General features: G+C 32.7%; 1 protein-coding gene across 9 annotated transcripts in view; it reads left to right on the top strand.

The window, feature by feature from the left end:
* LOC148304947 (protein N-terminal asparagine amidohydrolase-like) overlaps window positions 1–20,457 on the top strand; it is a 191,251-nt gene that overhangs the window by 151,855 nt on the left and 18,939 nt on the right. Inside the window, exon 1 of one of the 9 annotated variants that reach the window (XM_088267511.1) lies at window positions 16,297–16,513. The exons of the other annotated variants lie outside the window; for them this stretch is intronic. Within the exon in view, the coding sequence (XP_088123637.1) occupies window positions 16,404–16,513 (110 nt within the window). The 5' untranslated portion in view covers window positions 16,297–16,403. Of the gene's footprint in view, window positions 1–16,296; window positions 16,514–20,457 lie in introns of those variants that run through there. 9 annotated transcript variants of the gene reach the window in all.

The raw sequence follows: 20,457 nt of genomic DNA, 5'->3' as shown, positions 1-20,457 counted from the left end.
TTGTGTTATATACCACTGGTACATATGCGCGTGTATTACCCGTGTGTTCCCATGAGTCGCGCGTCGTCCTCCGCACTACATTATGCATTATGCTCGCTAAAGACTGCCGCCGCTCGAGTGCCGGGGTCCGCACGACCCCCAGCTGCAGCCTACCAACAGCCCGCGAGCTGCAGCCGGGCGTGCAGGTCAACGCTGTCTCGTCATTCCACCACAAATCTCCCTAACTGACTTAACACTGCGTTAGACCACGTTAGACGTCGACTGATCGTCAGACGCCCGACTGTCAACGCTAACGCCGTGAGCCCCGAGCTTTTTTCAAGCTTTCTTAAAGTCAACTTAAAGGAACCACATATTAATGAGGCGACCGAGCTTTTAGGCGGACAGACATTTAATTTCTAATTTGGTCTTTGCAACTAATTTGTTTTTGCAAACAATCTTCGCCTCTTCCACATTTATGCATCACTTCATATATACCCGTCGATTATTCCGACTCCTAACCTGACCACGCCCAAGTATTTGAAATGCTTAAACATGCCAAGTTTTCCTCGGTCTTCTTCTTCTATTACCAACCACATTTGCCTCATATTTTTTGTTCACTATTCTTTCTTCGCTCATTCAATTCACATGCCCAAACGATCTCAACACACCTTTCTTAATTTTACCAATAATGCTTATCTCAACCTTCCATATTTGAAATCAAATATTTGTAGTTTATATTGGCGCTTTTAATATATTTATATTTTTGATATATCGCTCACTCCTTTTAATAACGTCATATATAAAAAAACGTTAATTTTCAGTTGTGCATGTTTTCGGAATGCCCAGAAAATGTACTATATCCCAGTAAAAGCGGCATATTTTTAACCCGCTACAGGGCAGAAAGTGTTGTTTTTGCATTTTGAAGAAAATGTATTGTTTAGTTATTTTTTTAAATAAACTAAATATTTTTCAAAAGGAGATAAAACTTTTAGGTTTTACCTAAAAAGACTTGATTTTTCAGGAGGTCGTTTAAAAATATAATAAAACGTATTTAAAATAAATATCAAGCCACTTATTGAACTTTTTACTGTGCAACGGATCTTTTTAGGTAAAACCTGAATGTTTTTTCTCCATTTGAAAAATATGTAGTGTGTTAAATAAATAACACCTTTTCTTCAAAATGCAAAAGCAACACTTTCTGTCCTTTAGCGGGTAAATATTAAGTTAAAAATATGCCACTTTTTCTAGGATATAGTTCATTTTCTGGGCATTCCGAAAACATGCACAACTGAAAATTGTCGACTTTTGATATATGACGTTGTTGAAAGGAGTGAGCGATATGTTGTATTCTTTCCAATATCCTTTATTATAACCTAAAATAAAAATGTACACCCACACGCAGCCATGCCTTTGTGGATCTGTTTTTGTATTAATATAATTTTTTTGAATTTGTAATTATGCATATTATTATATTGTGAAATGTAAAAAAATACATTTAAGAAAAAAAGACGGAATAAAGAAGTAGTAGTTTTTATTTTAACATAATGATGAAAACAGAACACGTAATTGGTACAATTTTATTATTATTATTATTAATGAACATTATTTGCTAAGACAATTGATAAACAAATGACTTAATGGCTGTGCAACGTTTATCTGATTCTGTTAATTCATATGAGGTCATATAATACAATCCGGGATGGAAATATAATAATCCCAAGTTTTCTACTATCGTGTTACGAGAGCGAAATTTAATTACAACATTACATGCATTCTAATGGCTGTCGTAGCCGGACCTGAAGAGGTATAATTTAGTAAATCGCGCATGCGCGCTCGTGCTCTCAGGAAATGCATAATTCCCCGCAAATAATGAAGCGGTGTTTGTGAATAATGACGTATTTTTTAAAACTTGTAAACTGTGTGTGAGATCAAACAAATATGTATGGGGATCTATTGACTGCTTAATTATTTTGAACACTTAAAAGTCCTGGGTACAAAAAAAATAAAAATTGATTCGTCATTCACTTTGTGTTAGTGATGTATTTTTCAAAATTTTAGTTTTTATTATTTAACCATATATGCTCCCTGTGTGGAGTAAATCCACATCTGTCTCCAGCTTTTCTGCTTCCAGCTCCCTTGCATCCACCCAAGTCAGGTCAGCGTCCCGAAGTTCTGACGAGAACTGCTGACGAATTGTTAGCAGTGGTCATCCTGGGCCGCGCGAACCTGTTGGTTTTTAAAAGAAGCAAGCTTGATTAAGGCTCTCGGGAGGCATGCGGAGTACATGACCAAGCCAACTAAATCGCCTTTTCTTGACGACAGTTTTAACAAAGATTTGTTGCGTCCTACGCCTTATCTCTTCATTCTTCACAAAGTCAAACCACCGCGCGCCTAAAATTCTTCGAAGACACCAATTCTCAAAGCTTAGTACACTTCTGCTCTGGGCCCTTGTAAGGTGCCATGTTTCACAGCCGTATAAGAGAACAGGAGCAATGCAGGCATTGTATAGGCGGCATTTGGTCTTCACCGAGTATAAATCCGATCTCCAGACAGCCTTCATACTATTAAATGTGGAATCGCACTCCCAGTTCCTTTTGAAGGCTGCCATTTTCAGTTATGTACATTCCTAAGCAATGGATTAAAAAAAGTCGTAGTATTTACCAAGCGAAATTATAATTTTAAATAAATAAATAAGAATATCTCTATATAGGTGCGCAGAAATTGTCTATAAATTGAATTTTCATGATCCAAGATTACGTTTAGTACTTATATTAACTAGTCACTCTAGTGCTGCTATGAAAGGCCTGGGGGATCACTTTGTCGGAACTTCCTACGAGACTTAAACATTTACACTTCTTAATAGAGCTGTAAGCCTACCATAGTACAAAGTTGAAGTATTCTTGTAACTTTAATATTTATCTATGTTAGAGGTAAAACCCAGTGCTATTTATTTATCGATTAAAAGTAGATATGTGTTACGATGTACCAATGGAAATACAATGTATTAAAATATTGTTAGTAACGTTGAAATGTAGGTAATATATAAAAATAAAATGTTATTTCAGGCTCTCTTAAAAAATACGTAAATTAATTCGGAATGGAAGTAGACTGAATAACGCCGTTTCCCCGAAAAGGTAGATAGGAAGAATGGAACGCCACACTCTTCTGTCCTTTCATACACCCCTATCTACCTTCACGTCCATACATGCCTTCCGATTACGCAGACTTTTAACACCACCAGATTTTAGGTCGTGATTGATCTGATCGTGCCAAGTCTTTTTCGGTCGTCGTCGTTCTGTTCTCCCGCTCATATTCGTCACATTTTCATAGTCATTCTCTCGTTATCCATTCGCTCCACATATCCGCACCACCTTAAATAACTCTTCTTAATCTATTCTCAATATTCTTAATATTTAAAGCATTTATTTTGTGGTTAGTTATTATTACTTTTTTTTTAAAATGTTAATTATATTAGTATTTTACCACTCACCGAGATTTTTATGTCTACCGGTTTCGAGACGTACCCGTCTCTTCGTCAGGACAATTACTACCACAGCATGCAAACAATACCACCCTTCACCACCATAGCACCATTTAAACACTTAAAACTACACAAAATGTTTAACACATGCGATTTTTAGTCGACCCGAAGACCAACATGCACTAAAGGTTTCAGCACAAACATGCTTTACGAGCCGAGGTTAAACATGCACTGCTCAATTCTTACTCTTCTTAATCTCTTCAATTACCCCTTGTTCAGCCTTACATCGCTTTCTTATATCGTCATTTATAATACCGTCATCTGTCTATATATCTTTTAGAAGATGAATATTTACTGAATAGACTTGTTTCAAGAATATAGCCGCTGCACTCTGTTGTCAATCTTTCACGGTGTAGTGTACCTGCCCAGTTTAGTGTAGACAATTCAGCTTCGTGCCAAACGTCTGCAAGTGAAGCAATTACCTGGAAAATTAACGGCACCTACCCCCTGCTATTACGTCTCGAAGGCTCTATCACGAGAGTTTTCAATTATGAACCATTAGCAATCGTTTAGCTATCGGAGGGGTAGTTATTTCTCGTCGTAATTAGATCAGTACTACAAGACGAGACCGATACCAGTACTCGTATTCGGAGGTACTCCTCAAGGCTTGAGACTCTCGAAATGATATAGAGAGATCGAAGTACAACTTATGTGATTAACATGCGAGAGTTTCTCGCTTGAATTATAATCGAATCGAAGTGCAACTTTTGTGATTGATATGCGAGAGCTTTTCCCTTGAATTATAAATCCATCGAAGTGCAACTTTTGTGGTTGAGATGCTAGAGCTTTTCCCTTGAATTATAAATCAATGGAAGTGCCACTTTTGTGATTGAGATGCGAGAGCTTTTCCCTTGAATTATAAATCAATCGAAGTGCAACATTTCTGATTAAGATGCGAGAGCTTTTCCCTTGAATTATAAATCAATCGAAGTGCAACTTACGTGATTAACATGCGAGAGTTTCTCCCTTGAATTATAAATCAATCGAAGTGCAACTTTTGTGATTGAGATGCGAGAGCTTTTTCCTTGAGTTATAAATCAATCGATGTGCAACTTTTATGATTGTGATGCGAGAGCATCCCTTTTTCCCTTAAACTTAAGAATCATCTTTGAATCAAATTTCTTTGTCACATTATTTTACTACTACTTCTCAACCTTATCCGCACTCAATGGTCAATAGTGCATAGAGAACGGCATTAAATTGATTCAATGACAATTATATCGTTAAAATATGAAAGCAAGATGCAGTCCTGCTCTTCAAGTACTAGTTCAGTTATTTATTTATTTTTCTCCATACACACAATAACAAATTATAATACAGTAATGTACCCTCATCGAGTTTTCCTGTGCCGAGGGCAGATTTTATGAACCAATACTTGTTTATAAAACTGTGAAAATTGTTTGTGGCATGCAATCAAATATGACATGGCCGAATGACGCGATCTGTTTCAGATCTAGGTACCCACCTCTATTATCCATTTATAAATAGCCATTATCCATTTATTTTCATCATACACATAATTGCAAATTACAAAATACAGTAATGCACCCTCACTGTGTTTTCTCGTACCGATGGTACATTTTAAAATAATTATTTTTGAAATTGTACAAAAATAAAATTTTCAATGACATGCAATCAAATACGATTACAAGGTTGAATGATGCGATATGTTTTAGATCTACCATCTCCATTTTCTATTATCCATGGTAGTATTCAATAAATTAATATTATAGTGAAAAAATACATATTTATTTTGACACCCCTGGGAATCGAACCCGGGACCCCAGCATGGTAGCCAAATGTTCTAACCAATTCGCTTTAGAGTCCGACATCATTGTTTTACGCAATTATCAAACTTTGCTCTCAAATCAAACTACTATGGAGAGTGCGGACTAACCTCAATTTCATACTGATAATAAATTAATTCTCACACACAAAATAAATGAAATAACTTAAAATATACTATTATTTTACGATTATAATAATATTTAGGTACAGTATCGAACAGATTTATTGAAACAATTTTTTTGTTATATTTTGGTAAAAAGTTGTAAAATCTTATGTTGATTAGTTATTTCAAAAATATTTAATATGATCTCATTTGGGCTAAATCAAAGATTTTAATCTTCTTGGCATCTATTTTATAAGGTTTCGGCACGTGGATGCCATTTTTCGTCTCGAAACCATACCTGAATTATGGACAAAATGAGCTTTTCCACCGTAGTGCAATCAATTTTTGAGAGCCAATTCTTACAGATTACCGATAGATTTTCAATTAGGTTTATGTTTGGCAAAATTCTTGACCAGTCCAACACAGTTCATTGTTTTTGTGTGAAAAATTTAATATTTTTTTTTGGATTTGTGGTAGGGGGTTAAATCCTGCTGAAATATTCCATTACCATTTGACCTTTTGTATCTCTGGTAGTATCTTTTCCAGTAGAATTGGGTGATATTTCTCGCTATTCATCATCTCAGTCACTGAAAGAAGCAACCCTGGTCTATAATACGAGGAACACCCGCAAAACATTTTTCAGAGGGTGTTGAAAATAAAAAAGTTTTGTTTCAATTAATCTGTTCGATACTGTGTACACGATATGTGAATTGATGTCCGATTGATGAAGTATTATGTTTACGTTTTTGTTTTGCGTTCATCATACTGTTATCAGCATCACGTGGCCATTATAAAGTGATGAAATAAACGGAAATAAATTTATTAGACATTTAACCCTTCGACTACGAGAAATACCGGATCCGTTGGAGCTGATGTCATTATTTATAATTGTATGGGCGTTTGTCCACTACACGAAATTTTACCGTCCGGCACGTCAGTTAGCGTTTTGAAACGAGGACTGGCTTGGATTGGCTTGTGTTTTTGTCCATCTTTCTTCGGATCGGAGCTCTTGATCGGTGCGTGAACACGTTGCGCGTAAATTCGATCACGCTTAACTGTCGTAGTCGCTTTAATTTTTCAAATACGGGCTGCCGGACGTTGAAATTCCGGGTAGTGGACAAGCGCCCTATCGGATACATTTTGGACGGTATGTAAAGAATTCCTTCTGAATTGTGCGAAAAATTTCGATTCGTATTATTTTCTACTTCTTCAATTAGTTATACATCGATATTTAGAATTAAATGATTATTATATTTTACAATTAGTTGTAATACTACAAAACAATAGTTATAAGTTACAAAAATACTCAAATAAAAATCAGAAAAACAAAGCCCACTAAACCAATTCCGTTTCCACGAAAAGTAAGTTGTATAAAGCTGTATATTATTTAAAAAATATACATTTTACGCGTTAAGGTTACTAAACAATGTGCAATTAATTGATACGTATATTGCAAAACTGTTTTTTTGTTAATTACTCACTCCTACTCTATTACTTTCAACACCGGATGTCGTCAAATAAAACGGGAAGTCGTTTGATTTGCAGTGTTATGCGCACGGCGTGGATAGGAGGTGGACGCTAAGCAAGCAGGATTTACTCGTTAGTCTATTTTTTATAACTTTGCGAACAATTAAGTAGTTAACTAAACTTCAAAAGATATTTTCGTTGCATAAAGGGGTAAAATTTAAAAACAGATTGATTAAAAATTATCAAACACATTATTTTTATAATTATTTATGTTTAAATTACGGTATTTTTATCATTGTTTGTCCGCCTCCGCGGTGTTATGGTTAGCGTGTTTATCTACCGTGCTGGAGGTCCCGGGTTCGATTTCCAGGGGGGAGTAAAATAAATCCCAGTGATTTTACACTATAATATTTATTAAATTCCACCCTGGACTCAAGATAATACTGTGTTTATATGATGCAGTACACCATCGGGTGCGGATTACGGTTTGAAAAATATATTTATTTAATACTACCCTGTACTGGTCCCTGAAGCGCAAGAGTGATCACATTGCCTTCATGTAAGTACCGATCAAGAAAACACTGCGCCAAAACGATGCTGTGCCCTATGCACCATTGGGCGCAGATAAGGGTTAGGAGAAGAATAATTTCAAAAATAGTAACCCCAAAAATCCTGGTAGCCAAAGGGTTAAAGAAAAAGATGTTTACATACAAGTATTTCGCAATGGGTTTTCTCGAGTATTTTATAAATAACGCATTGAGAAAATAATTTTTTATCATCCGTGTTTCTTAAAACAAATATCAAAGACTCGTATACGAGTCATCCGTGGCGAATGTGTTAAAATATTCTTGTTACAATTTCTTGTAGGTTTTTAATTAGATATCATTATTATGATAAGGAATGAGATGAATCAAATTTAATTATATATACATGAATTGTTTTTTATATTTATTTATTAAACATTTACAGAATAAATGTACATTGGCGGGTGTATTTCTAAGAAGAAATATCTTAAAACTAGCTAACTATCACACCGCTTCTCGCAGGGGTAGGCAGAGAGAATAGAACGCCACACCAATCTGTCTTTGCTCTTCCTCTCTTTCACATTCATACATCTTCTCATGCATGAAGGTGGAGAGGCGAAGATTGTTTCCAAAGACACAAATGTGACGGGAGTCTTTTGTCACCCAAAAATGGTAGCCAAGCTAAAGAGAAAAGTCTACCAAACAATTCGCTCACTCCTTTCAACAACGTAATACATCAAAAGACTTGATTTTTCAGGAGATAGTTTTTAAAGTTGTAAAATATAATAAAATGAAATAAATATCAAGCCACTTATTGAACTTTTTACTGTGAAACAGATCTTTTTAGATAAAACCTGATGTTTTTTCTCCATTTGAAAAATATTTAGTATATTTAAAAAAATTATATTACAATACCTTTTTTCAAAATGCAAAAACAACACTTTCTGCCATGCAGCGGGTAAATATTAAGTTAAAAATATGCCGCTTTTGCTGGGATATAGTACATTTTCTGGGCATTCCAAAATCATGCACAACTGAAAATTGACGATTTTTGATATATGATGTTGTTGAAAGGAGTGAGCGAATTGTCAGACCCGCACTTCTCTGTAGCTCCGAATGCTGGACGATGTATAACACCTACTCTAAGCAACTAGAAACTGCTGAAACGCGAATGCTTACACGGTCAGATGGAATGTCCCTTAGAGATTAAATACAATTACAAGGAAGAAGATACATATAAATGTTTTTAACCACTTTTTTATTTTTACATTATTTAACCGGTTTCGACAAGAACATTGTCATCGTCAGTGTCGTGTTCAACCCTGATGATGATAAGGTTCTTGTCGAAACCGGTTGGAGAAAAAATGTACCAATAAAAAGTGGTTAAAAACAAAATTGTGTTATTTTATAAGGTTTATAAAATGTGCCACAAAGTATCTGCGAAAAACATTCAAGAAGATGCATTTATCTGAAGTTGGCATATTCATGTTGTGTTTTGGTTTTGACACCATTCGAAATACGATATTTTTGGCACATTCATGCTTTGTTATTGTTTTGACGCCATTCGAAATACAATATTTTTGGCACATTCATGTTGTGTTATTGTTTTGACGCCATTTAGAAATACAATATTTTTGGCACATTCATGTTGTGTTATTGTTTTGACGCCATTCGAAATCCAATATTTCGCTGTTGAATATTTGGCAAACTGCGACTTTTTAACCCAATTTTCGTCAAATTTCACACGCGACATATACTCGACATATTACATGTATTGTTGTATTATTATTAATGCATGTTAGATTTTCTTCCCCGGCTGTTTACACGGAAATGTAATATTAAGTTAACACGATGAAATAATTGGTCGCACTAAACGGGTCCCACAAGAAGCGAGGCATTGTTCTTAATTTCATATGGGAATCTTATAGCGTTATATTATTTCACAGGCAATACTTACTTGAATGGGGTCTGTGTGTATCTTCCGTTGATCGAGTTTACGGATAAATAGGAACAATTATTTTAATTAATTGGTTTTATTTCGAGCTGTTATTTTATTCGTGTTATTTAGTAATTTAATCGCCAGTCGTTATTAATACATTGTACAGTTCTTTATGAAGATTATAATTATGATTGGTTTTTTGTTTTTTCATTCGAAAATTACCACCGATATTAGTTCAGTCTATTCGAAATCGGGTGAGGAAATAGCGTGTGAACTATTTTCTAAAAATAAATATTTATGTTTATATGAAACAACATTTTGTGTCTGTCTAAATGCTTGTTCACAAATTTGAGTTTCTCCACTTTAGCAGTTATTTTAACACTTTGATATATCAACATAAATGCAGTAGAATAAAGAAATCAAGACTGATTAACACGTGTAACACAAAAATTATTAAAAAGAAATAAATAATCAACGTGTAACATTCACCCAGTCCGCCTCCGTAGTGTAATGGTCAGCACGCTCGGCTACCGTTCTGGAGGTCCCGGGTTCGATTCCCAAGGGGGGTAAAATAAATATAAGTGATTTTTTCACTGATACATATATTCAATATTATCCTGGGCTGGTACCTGAAGCGGAGGGCTGATCACCTTTCCTTCATGCGTAAACGATCAAGATAACACTGCGTTTATATAACACAGTGCCCTATGCACCATTGGGGTGCGGATAAGGGTTTAATTAAAAAAAATAACAATCACCCATGATTGACAACCACATTATTTAAATTTCAAAACTCCTACATATAATGATCAACCTCATGACACATTATATATGAGTTTACAAAAACCATCTATGTTAGATTGAGAAAAGCTTTTATTTAGCAGACACTTTTATTTGTTTGCAAGATCCAAACCCCGGAATATTCTTACAAACTAGGAAACGCTTTAAAATGTTATTTTCGTTTTTTTTTATGTATTCAGTTTATAATTTGTGAACAAATATTTGCACACACTCAAAATGTTGTAAACAAAACATTCAAACTACATAACTCGGGAACATCATTTTCTATAATCGAACAATATTTTCAGTTATTTAATTACATGGCTGGGCAGTCATATTGAGGTGATATCTATCCATTTAATATATGACTTTTTTTATATTTATTCGGGAATCGTACAGCTTACATATAAAAAATGATATAGTAAACAATAGTTACATTAACAATAATAAATATTACATAACATTAACAAAAAAAAGTTACGTTAAAAAACGCCAATTAAACAATTCCACATTTATGTTATAAAACTATTAAAAAACGTTCAGAGATTAAACAAAAAAAAGGGTATTATATAAAATAATAGATTTAGTTGTGTAATCTCACTATTTATAAAAATGTATTATGACACGTGTCTCGACTTATTCAATATCATTATCATACACCGTAAGGTATTGGACGCATCAAAACACGTGTCAAAATAGATTTGGATAAATAATGATATAAATGTAATAACTAAAATTAGTACTCTTCTTAGAATTATTCGTAAATATTTTATTTTAGGCACATAAATACTTGAATTGTGATATGATAAAAAATATTTTTTGTTTTGTAAGCAACAAAAATGAGTTTTAGTGAAAAAGAACGTACGATTGTATTTTTTTCTCTCTCGAAATGCTAAAATTAATTATTTCATTCACAATTATTCTATCTATCTTTGAACCGTTATATTTTTTTATGTAAATAAGATGTTATTTTGGTTATAACTTTGAGATAATGTTTTGTTTATGTGAAATTTATCACGCTTCATTTTTTTATGTCGAATAAAGTAGATACTGTTAATAATTTAATATATTTGTTTATAAATACATCATAAAGAAACCACGCTAATTCTTTTAAAAAATGGTTTAGATTGACGTGTATTTTATTTATCAATTAAACCTACCCCTCTTCTGTACCCTATTTTTATCACAATTCATAATTATTTAGAGACAATAAGTTAAAAAGAGTTGCTAAATAAATAAATTTTAAGTTAATTTCAATTGGTAAATACCAATTTTTTTTAAAATTCTATTGTGACACATGTTTCTATGCATTCCAGATTATTTCCAAACACCGTATGTTAAGCTAAGTTTAAATTTTAGAGTTGATCAATTAATAAAATTGATAGTTTATGAACACTCTATTGCAGTATCTTCTGGAAGGAACTATTTATCAAAATTATTTATTACGATTCTAGAATCCAAAGTGCATCTCGGACTCATTCATCTCATTGTAATCTCTTTGGAAACCTACATTATATTTTATTCTACATATATACTCGTTTATTACGTTTATCGATAAGGGACTGACGCTTACTGATATCGCTCACAGTTTTTTTTAACATTTGCTTTATCAAGTTTAACTCGGCATTTGTTTTTTTTTTAATATGTAAATTAGTGCTACAGTAATAAAGTCATATTGTATCATTTTTATCGGTTAGTATCTAGGGTTTTTATTTAAAGATATTTAACCAAGTTACCTATGATATATATATACATGATAATACATATCGCTCACTCCTTTCAAGAACGTCATAAATCAAAAAACTTGATTTTTCAGGAGAACGTTTTTAAAGTTTAAAAATATAATACAATGTATTAAAAATAAATATCAAGCTACTTACTGAACTTTTTACTTTGCAACAGATCTTTTTAGGTAAAACCTGGAGGTTATTTCTCCATTTGAAAAATATTTAGTATGTTTAAAAAAATAATTAAACAATACATTTTCTTCAAAATGCAAAAAAACATCACTTTCTGCCCTGTAGCGAGTAAATATCAAGTTAAAAATATGCCTCTTTTGCTGGGATACAGTACATTTTCTAAGCATTCCGAAAACATGCACAACTGAAAATTGACGATTTTTGATTTATGACGTTCTTGAAAGGAGTAAGCGATATACGAGTAGGCATGTTTGTATACATATATTTATATATATATATATATATATATATATATATATATATATATATATATATTATATATATATATATATATATATATATATATATATATATAAATATATATATATATATATATATATATATATATATATATATATATATATATATATATATATATATATATATATATATATATATATATATATATATATATATATATATATATATATATATATATATATATATAAAATTACATATATAAATATACCTACTAGCTGTGCCAGTTAACGCGTTTCTGTGGCTTAGTATAGTTAAATGGGAAAGAAAGAAATTAGAAAATACATATTTCCAATATGTTTCAATTCACAGTGCTTGTGAAGCAACGAGGATATTAAAAATCTTTGAAACAGCAAAACAAGTAAAAACTTTGAAAATACTAAGAGACAAAAGCTGTTAAGAAGCACGCTATCCGCCTTGAGCAGTACTTAGTTTTCCGTGGGTTGTCTATAAAGTTGAACAGACGGCACTACCATAGTAGGAAAACTGTTTTTAATAATATTTTGTTATACCATAAAATATTTTAGTTAAAAACACCTTATATGTATGTTTGCACGGGCGCATTCGAATGAATGCAAAGTTGAGTAAAAAATTATAAGCAATCGGCGAACGATTTTACAAGATATTTTTTTCCTAAGGAATAACCCGCAAAGCCTCATCTTTTAGATGTTTATCTGCATGTAGGCTAGTTTTGGGAGGGTAAATGTGAAAAATAGATCACAATACCATCATGAATAAATTACATAACCAAGTAAATTTTTTATTCGTATGTTAATTATTCAATAAAAATGTTATAATTTTTTTCTTGCTAATTCACTAATAGTACATAGTTCACAAATTTACAGTATCTTACGATTTATTTTTTCCACATTTTTTTTGTGCCTATTCGTTGGGTAGCATCCACTACTTAAGTTGCGAATAGGCACACTCGGCACGAATAGGCACACTCAAGTGGCAATGGGCAGGACATATCTGTCGAGGAGACGACGGTCGATGGGGAAGAAAAGTATTGGAATGGCGCCCAAGAACTGGCAAACGAAGCATCGGCCGACCCCCTACAAGATGGACTGACGATATAAGAAGAATAGCGGGTGTGACCTGGATGCGGAAGGCGGAGGATCGAAGAGGATGGAGACTCATGCGGGAGGCCTACGTTCAACAGTGGACAGACGCAGGCTGATGATGATGATGACAATTTTTTTTTCTCTAAAATTCTCATTGTGCATATAATTTTGAAAGCGTTTTTTTTTTATTCAAGTTCATTAATTTATGAGGTGTCATCAAATACACTAAAGAATGAAAATGACTAGTAATACATAAATAGTGATAAATCATCGTTTTGTTTGAATATCAAACACAGGTGGCTATGACGACAAGTGTGGAGGTCCTCACCAAAAAGTTACATTTCCAACATTTCACAAAAAAACATTTAAATGCCAATCTGTTCTGTTTACTGTATTCTATCGAAATCTCAATCAAAGTTGCGACAAAACGTGACCAATCCTGTGTTAAACCAATATGAAATCACCGTCCTTATCATCCATTGTTTACTTTGTGTAATACCACTTTTGTAAACACTTATTCGTGACTACCGGTTTCGTAAAATCATTCCATCATCAGGTCATTAAAATAAAATTTACATTATTTCGAGTGTGTTCAAATACTTGTTCACAAAATCTGGATTATCTCCAATTATTTTTAATTTTCAACTTTTTTCATCTCACCAATAGATGTCTCTAGTTAAGTTCTAGTGATTCAAGAACAATGTTTCAAAATTGGTTCATATTTATAGAACTTTCAAGAATTTGAGTAGTGTGGTTGTGATGGGTATAATTGGTGAGTGTTACACGTGTGTGAAGTGATCACTTAAACCAGCCTATGACGGTCGTCAGCCCCGTAAATGCCCAGACTTCCATATTCTTCTTCATCTTTGATAAGATGTCACAAAATAATATGTAAATAAAAGTGGTATTACACAAATTTATCAATGGATAAAAAGGAGAGTGTTTTATTACCATAGCACTAAGCAATGCTTTTAATATACAAAATACAAAATGAAATCATTACATCGCACCAAAACGTTACAATCTTAAAGCTGGAATTCCCGATTACTTCAAAACATTTATAATGGAAATGTAACGTTTTGGTGAGGACCTCCACAAGTAAAATAGCTTCACAAACCAGGGTTACACTAAACGGTATGTTAAAACTAATCGCAATATACCGGTTGTAAACAATACGCGGTCCATGATGAAATTGGTCGAATTTGCAGTAAGCGTTAGTACACTAATTATACTGGATAGTGAATCATATATGTCACTTTTGTAACATTTTTCGCGAGAAAGATCATAAAAGTCTTAGCCCTCTAGTAACTGAACGGGTATTAACCCTCCCTTCCCGGTGTTGTGTACCTTATACACATTGCTTCTAATAACCATCAATATCTCTATAAAAATTATAAATACAAAGCTAAGATTTTAGGCATTCCACCACAACATATTAACGCATTGATTTAAAAAATAATGTTAATAATAATCAGAATTTATCGGGTACATCGGAATAATTTTGTGAATATCGGAAACAAATTCGCGTATAAATAGCGCGTGAAGAGTGTGCGGGAACCGCGACACTATATTCGCATCAAGCTGAGTAAGCGTGAGGAGCTCAAAGCTCAATGTTCTCTGGTTGGCGGCTAGCGGGGTAGCGGGAGTAGCTCTTGGGCTTCCGACAAGAGTGAACCTATGCTGGTTCCGTGAGCGTTGCCAGATGGTTTTTTGATGTTTTTAGCAAATAAATCTAAATTATTTTAATTTTTGACTTAATTCAAACTTAATTAAGGGGATAAACTATGAATGTCCGTAATTTTCCGATTTGAAATCGTTTTTTTTATTATTCTGTACTGACTACCCAACACCGGGACGCGCGTTTTTATTTTAGCACCGGAAGGGAAAGGTTAATAAAGTTTATTTTTCAATTGTTTCAAATATTTCAACACGTTTTTAGGGTTGCCACCGGTTGTTGGATTTAAAAATAGATATTTTAATCATTTTATTTTTTATTTATTTACAAAAAATATAACAATTAAGTTCATTCCCTAGACATTTTTACTTTTTACATATCTTATACTAGTTGCGCTATGTCACTTCTAAAAAAAGACTTAACTCTTGTGCTTGGAGAGGGACTTACACTCATTTTTATTGTTTATACTTATGAATGATATAATAGTTTTTTCTTTGTATTATTTAAGTGCGTTATTTTCTTCAGTTAACATTTATAAAAAATGGCATTGAATTTATTTAAAAAAAAAAAATCATCTAAATAATTTTAATATTTCGTTATTTATTATTAAATTCAATATAACAACAATGACTAACTAAGCAATAATTACAACCCTTCTGTGCAGGGGTAGGCAGAGAGCATATAACGCCACACCGCTTTGCCTTTGCAAATTCATGCATATATACGATTATTCCGACTCTTGACCTGACATATAAAGTAATTATAATACTTGATCATGCCAAAAACCTTAGGTCTTCTTCTGTTCCTATATCCAACTACATTCGCCTCATAAATTTGTTTTTCTATTCTTTCCTCGCTCATTCGTTCCACGTGTCCAAACCATCTCAACGCACTTTTACTTAATTTTTTACTTTACGAGTAATGCATTATTAAAAAGTGCAAGATGTTCACGAATGGCAACCCTGTGCTACATACACAAAAAATGACTGCAAACACGTGTCGTACATAGAAACACATGATTCTGCCTTTTGTATCACGATTCCTAAATAAATAACAAATATTGAATTTAGTGTAATTATAATATTTTTAGTAGCCCTTATCGAAATGTAAATATTTGAATAGAATAAAAAGCTGGATTCGCGCTATATGATTGGTCGACCAGCGCTACGTCTTCGACCAATCGCCTTCTAGAGCGCAGTCGATTAGATAAGAAGCATTTTAATGTCGGCAACTCGGTGATTGGAACGCTTTAAAATCCTTCACTGTACAAAATTAATGTGTAATTATTATTTTTTGATAAGGAAAGCAGTATTAATTTTCTCGAGTGATGTTATTTCTCTGTGCAGTGAAGATATGCTTACTCTTAGCTGTAGTTAATTTAGCCGATTCAGTATTGAAGTGTTATAGCAAGAACAGTTATTATAATAAAACTTCCGGGTAGGTCGAGTGATTTTTTATAAATAATTATTTATTTCACTTCAATGGTTGATAAATTTTATTCATTTACTACATTTTGAGTGTGTCCAAATACTCGTTCATAAATCTAGATTATCTCCAATTATAGGAGTTATTTTTCATGTTATTTTTTGACATCTCATCAAAGATGAAGAAGAACGTGGAAGTCTGGGCATTTACAGGGCTTTATTTATTTATGTATTAGTTATTACTATTTTTTTTCGGAAAATCAAGTAGCTAGCAGTATTTACTTAAAACACTCGTTACCTAAAGAATTTTGAGTGTGTCCAAATACTTGTTAAAAAATCTGGGGTTATCCACTTGGGAGTTATTTTACATTTTTAACATCTCAACAAAGATGAAGAAGAATTAGGTAGTCTTGGTATTTACAGAGCTTAAAACCTGTCGTAGGCTGGCCAAGTGATCGCTACTCAAAATTTGAGTAGTGGGGTTGTCAATCATGGGTAGAATTTGTGAATGTTACACGTGTGTAAAGTGATCACTTAAACAAGCCTATGACCGTTGTAAGCCCTGTGAGTGCCTAGACTTCCATATTTTCTTCATCTATGTTGAGGTGTCAAAAAATAATGTACTCTCTTTATTATTCATCACTCACTTTGATAATACCACTTAAAATCACCAAAAAAATCAGAACAACCATTCTATGTATATAGTCAACTGTAGATAAACCTGATGATGGAATGTTTTTTTTAAGGAGAAATTTTAAGTGGTATTACACAATGAGAACGATGAATGATAAAAAGAGTGTCAAATTACCATACCATGAATTTAACAATGCTTTTAAAATACAAATTTTATGTAATTAAATTTAAATAGAATAGAAAAACTGTGAATTAGTGATTAATTACATATAATTTAAGTAACGTCTGTTACAATAAAACTCCGTTTATTTTAAGTTTTAAAGTTTAATTTTAAATGTCATTAACGTGAAACATTTAATGGTTTTAGAAAATAGTATTTTTATGGTTTTTGATCTTTTATTTAATGTAAGAAATATATCATTCGCAAGTTAAGCGTTTATTGGCAAAATAAATACAATTTATAATACGTATTGTCATATATATTATAAATTGTATGTACATATGTCGCCCATAAACTTTTTACTTACGAATAATACATAAATGTATTACAATAAGTTAAAAATATTAAAAAAAAATTAAAATACATTTCGCATATTTAAAGTCAAATTTTACTTATCAACTTGATGTAGATATGCTATACTATGGTGTTGTGGTCTACCACAAAAATTAGATTAAATAATAGTTATCGTTTTCTCAAATAAAATTGTAGGTACAATGAATTACGTATTTTTACGTGAAATCATAGCCAAATCATTTAGGTGATCGACATATTTTTCTAACCTTATAATATCAAAATCAGAAAGATTAACGAAAATTCAAAAGAAATACGTGCCACAATAGATTTTAAGGAAATGTGATATTCACCGAAGTGAAATTAAAATTAAAATGGTAACATCCCACAATGTGACTTCGACAGTCAAGGAATGCAATTAAAAATATTTGTACTGCTATTAAAAATATTTAATATTTTTTACATTGGCAGCTGTTTTAGAAAATTGTTTGTTTGTTTTATTAATAATTTTTAGTAGGCAGAATAAAAGTTCTTACCACCTCATTAACTAAAACTCAGAAGCCTCCGACTGCAGTAATTAGCCTTCAGTGTAACTCAATCTCTCCTACGATTAATTGCAAAGATGCAATCCGCTAATTAACGGTGCTAGGCTCACGACGAAGGTTCGCTAAACTTGTCCATACGTATACCCCTTCTGTACTTCTGGACTCCTGGCATTATTTAATTCTGTTATTTTTTTTACAAAAATATTAGTAATATTAGTATATAGCCACTCACCGAGATTTTTATGTCTACCGGTTTCGACACGTACCCGTCTCTGCGTCAGGACAATCACTACAACAGCATGCAAACAATAAAAATCTCGGTGAGTGGTTACATACTAATATAACTAACATTTTTGTAAAATAATTATAAAAGTTAAAATGACCACAAAGTAAATGTGACTGCCAATCAACAAAAAAATAAAGCCACTTGAAGTCTACCCAAGCTTCTTTCCCTAACCGTCAAAATATTATGAATATTGTTTAGTAGATAGAGTTTTAGTATTAATTAGTCTTGATAAAGAAGCGGTTACCTTCGAAACCGGTAGACATTATAATTAAGTTTTTAAAATATTTTTGGTGATTTTAAAACTAAGTTACATTTTAATACTAAAATGGAAAATCACAAAGTTAGTGCTTCAAATATAAATTATACAAAGTAAATGCTTTAAATATTAACAATATTGAAAAAAATATTCTACTTTTTCTATCCTAAAGACGCAACTGGGAATTTGATACGCTCCATTCTCTAATGGAGCGTATCAAATTCTTAATTCGCTCATTCTCGATGGCGCATAGGGCACTACATCATATTAACGGAGTATTATATTGATCATTAACACGTGAAGGAAAGGTGATCACATCTCCGCTTCAAGTACCAGTTCAGGATAATATTGAATAAATATTACATTGAAAAAATCACTTATATTTATTTGACCCCCCCCCCCCCTGGGAACCGAATAGAAACACATCGAAGTATACTAAAGTGATAACTGGAATATTTTGTTGTGGTCCAATTTTATTTTATTTTATTTTATCTCTAACCTTGAGATAGAGAGTGCCTGGCTCTAAGAAATATAGTTCTTTCAATAAAAGTTATATTTGGTATTTTCGATTTATCGCTAATGAAAGCTTTGGTTTTCTAAAAACTTGGTGGTGGTGTTCGAAAGCTCGTGTCTCGTTCACAAATATCAAAAATGACTGACGTAAGAAGCCGTTTGTAAAAAAATACAACATCTTGCGATAGGGATGATTAATTTTTCGCCACACTGTACCTATGTATAGATATCGCTCACTCCTTTCAACAACGTCATATACAAAAAAAACTTGATTTTTCAGGAGATCGTTTTTAAAGATTAGAAATATAATAAAATGTTTTAAAAATAAATATCAAGCCTCTTATTAAACTTTTTACTGTGCAACAGATTTTTTTAGTTAAAACCTGAATGTTTTTTCTCCATTTGAAAAACATTTAGTTTATTTAAAAAATAACTAAACAATACATTTTCTTCAAAATGCAAAAACAACACTTTCTGCCCTGTAGCGGGTAAATATTAAGTTAAAAATATGCCGCTTTTACTGGGATATAGTACATTTTCTGGCCATTCCGAAAACATGGAAGGAGTGAGCGATATGTATCTTTTTTTTTTAAATTTCAAAGGAGTCAGTGATATATTAAGTCTACCTTCCGTATCCATACCTCCTTCCTGCTGACAAGCATCTATGAAAAGAGTCTTCGCGGATTATTATTTATAAAAAATGAATACCATGTATTACAAAGGTTTTTTTCTGGATAGTATCGAATGCAAGTATCAAGTGGTTCCCGCAATTCCTGGTATGCATGAGAGCCGATTGCTAGTGTCTATGCATCTCGCAGGACATATCCCTTCGCTGCGCAATGAGCGGATAATGCAGGCATTTCTGCATTACAGTGGTCATAGCTTTCAGACATAAATATCGTCCGATGACGGAATTTCGTGTGCGCGGTACACAGTGCGCGCCGGTCGTGATCATCAGCCGCATTCAGATATGTCCTCAGATCCCTATCTTGCCAGATTTCCAAGATAACATTTGTCACGTTCGGAAAACATTTGGTACTCGGACGCGCAGACAGCTTCGGGCGTACCAACTGTAGCTATACTAGTAGCTATGCAATAGTTTTTATTTTTTCATATTGAAAGTCTGTAATTACAAAATACAGTTTAAATTTCACCAAAAAGTAAAAAAAAACAAATAAATGTAAATAGGCGCAATTTCACAATAGTTACCTTT

The sequence above is a fragment of the Brachycentrus maculatus genome, unplaced genomic scaffold, assembly GCF_059751285.1.
Source record: "Brachycentrus maculatus isolate JH-2025_06_01 unplaced genomic scaffold, ASM5975128v1 h1tg000297l, whole genome shotgun sequence".
NCBI classification, from domain to species: Eukaryota; Metazoa; Arthropoda; class Insecta; order Trichoptera; family Brachycentridae; genus Brachycentrus; species Brachycentrus maculatus.
This window is presented reverse-complemented; position numbering and strand designations above follow the sequence as displayed.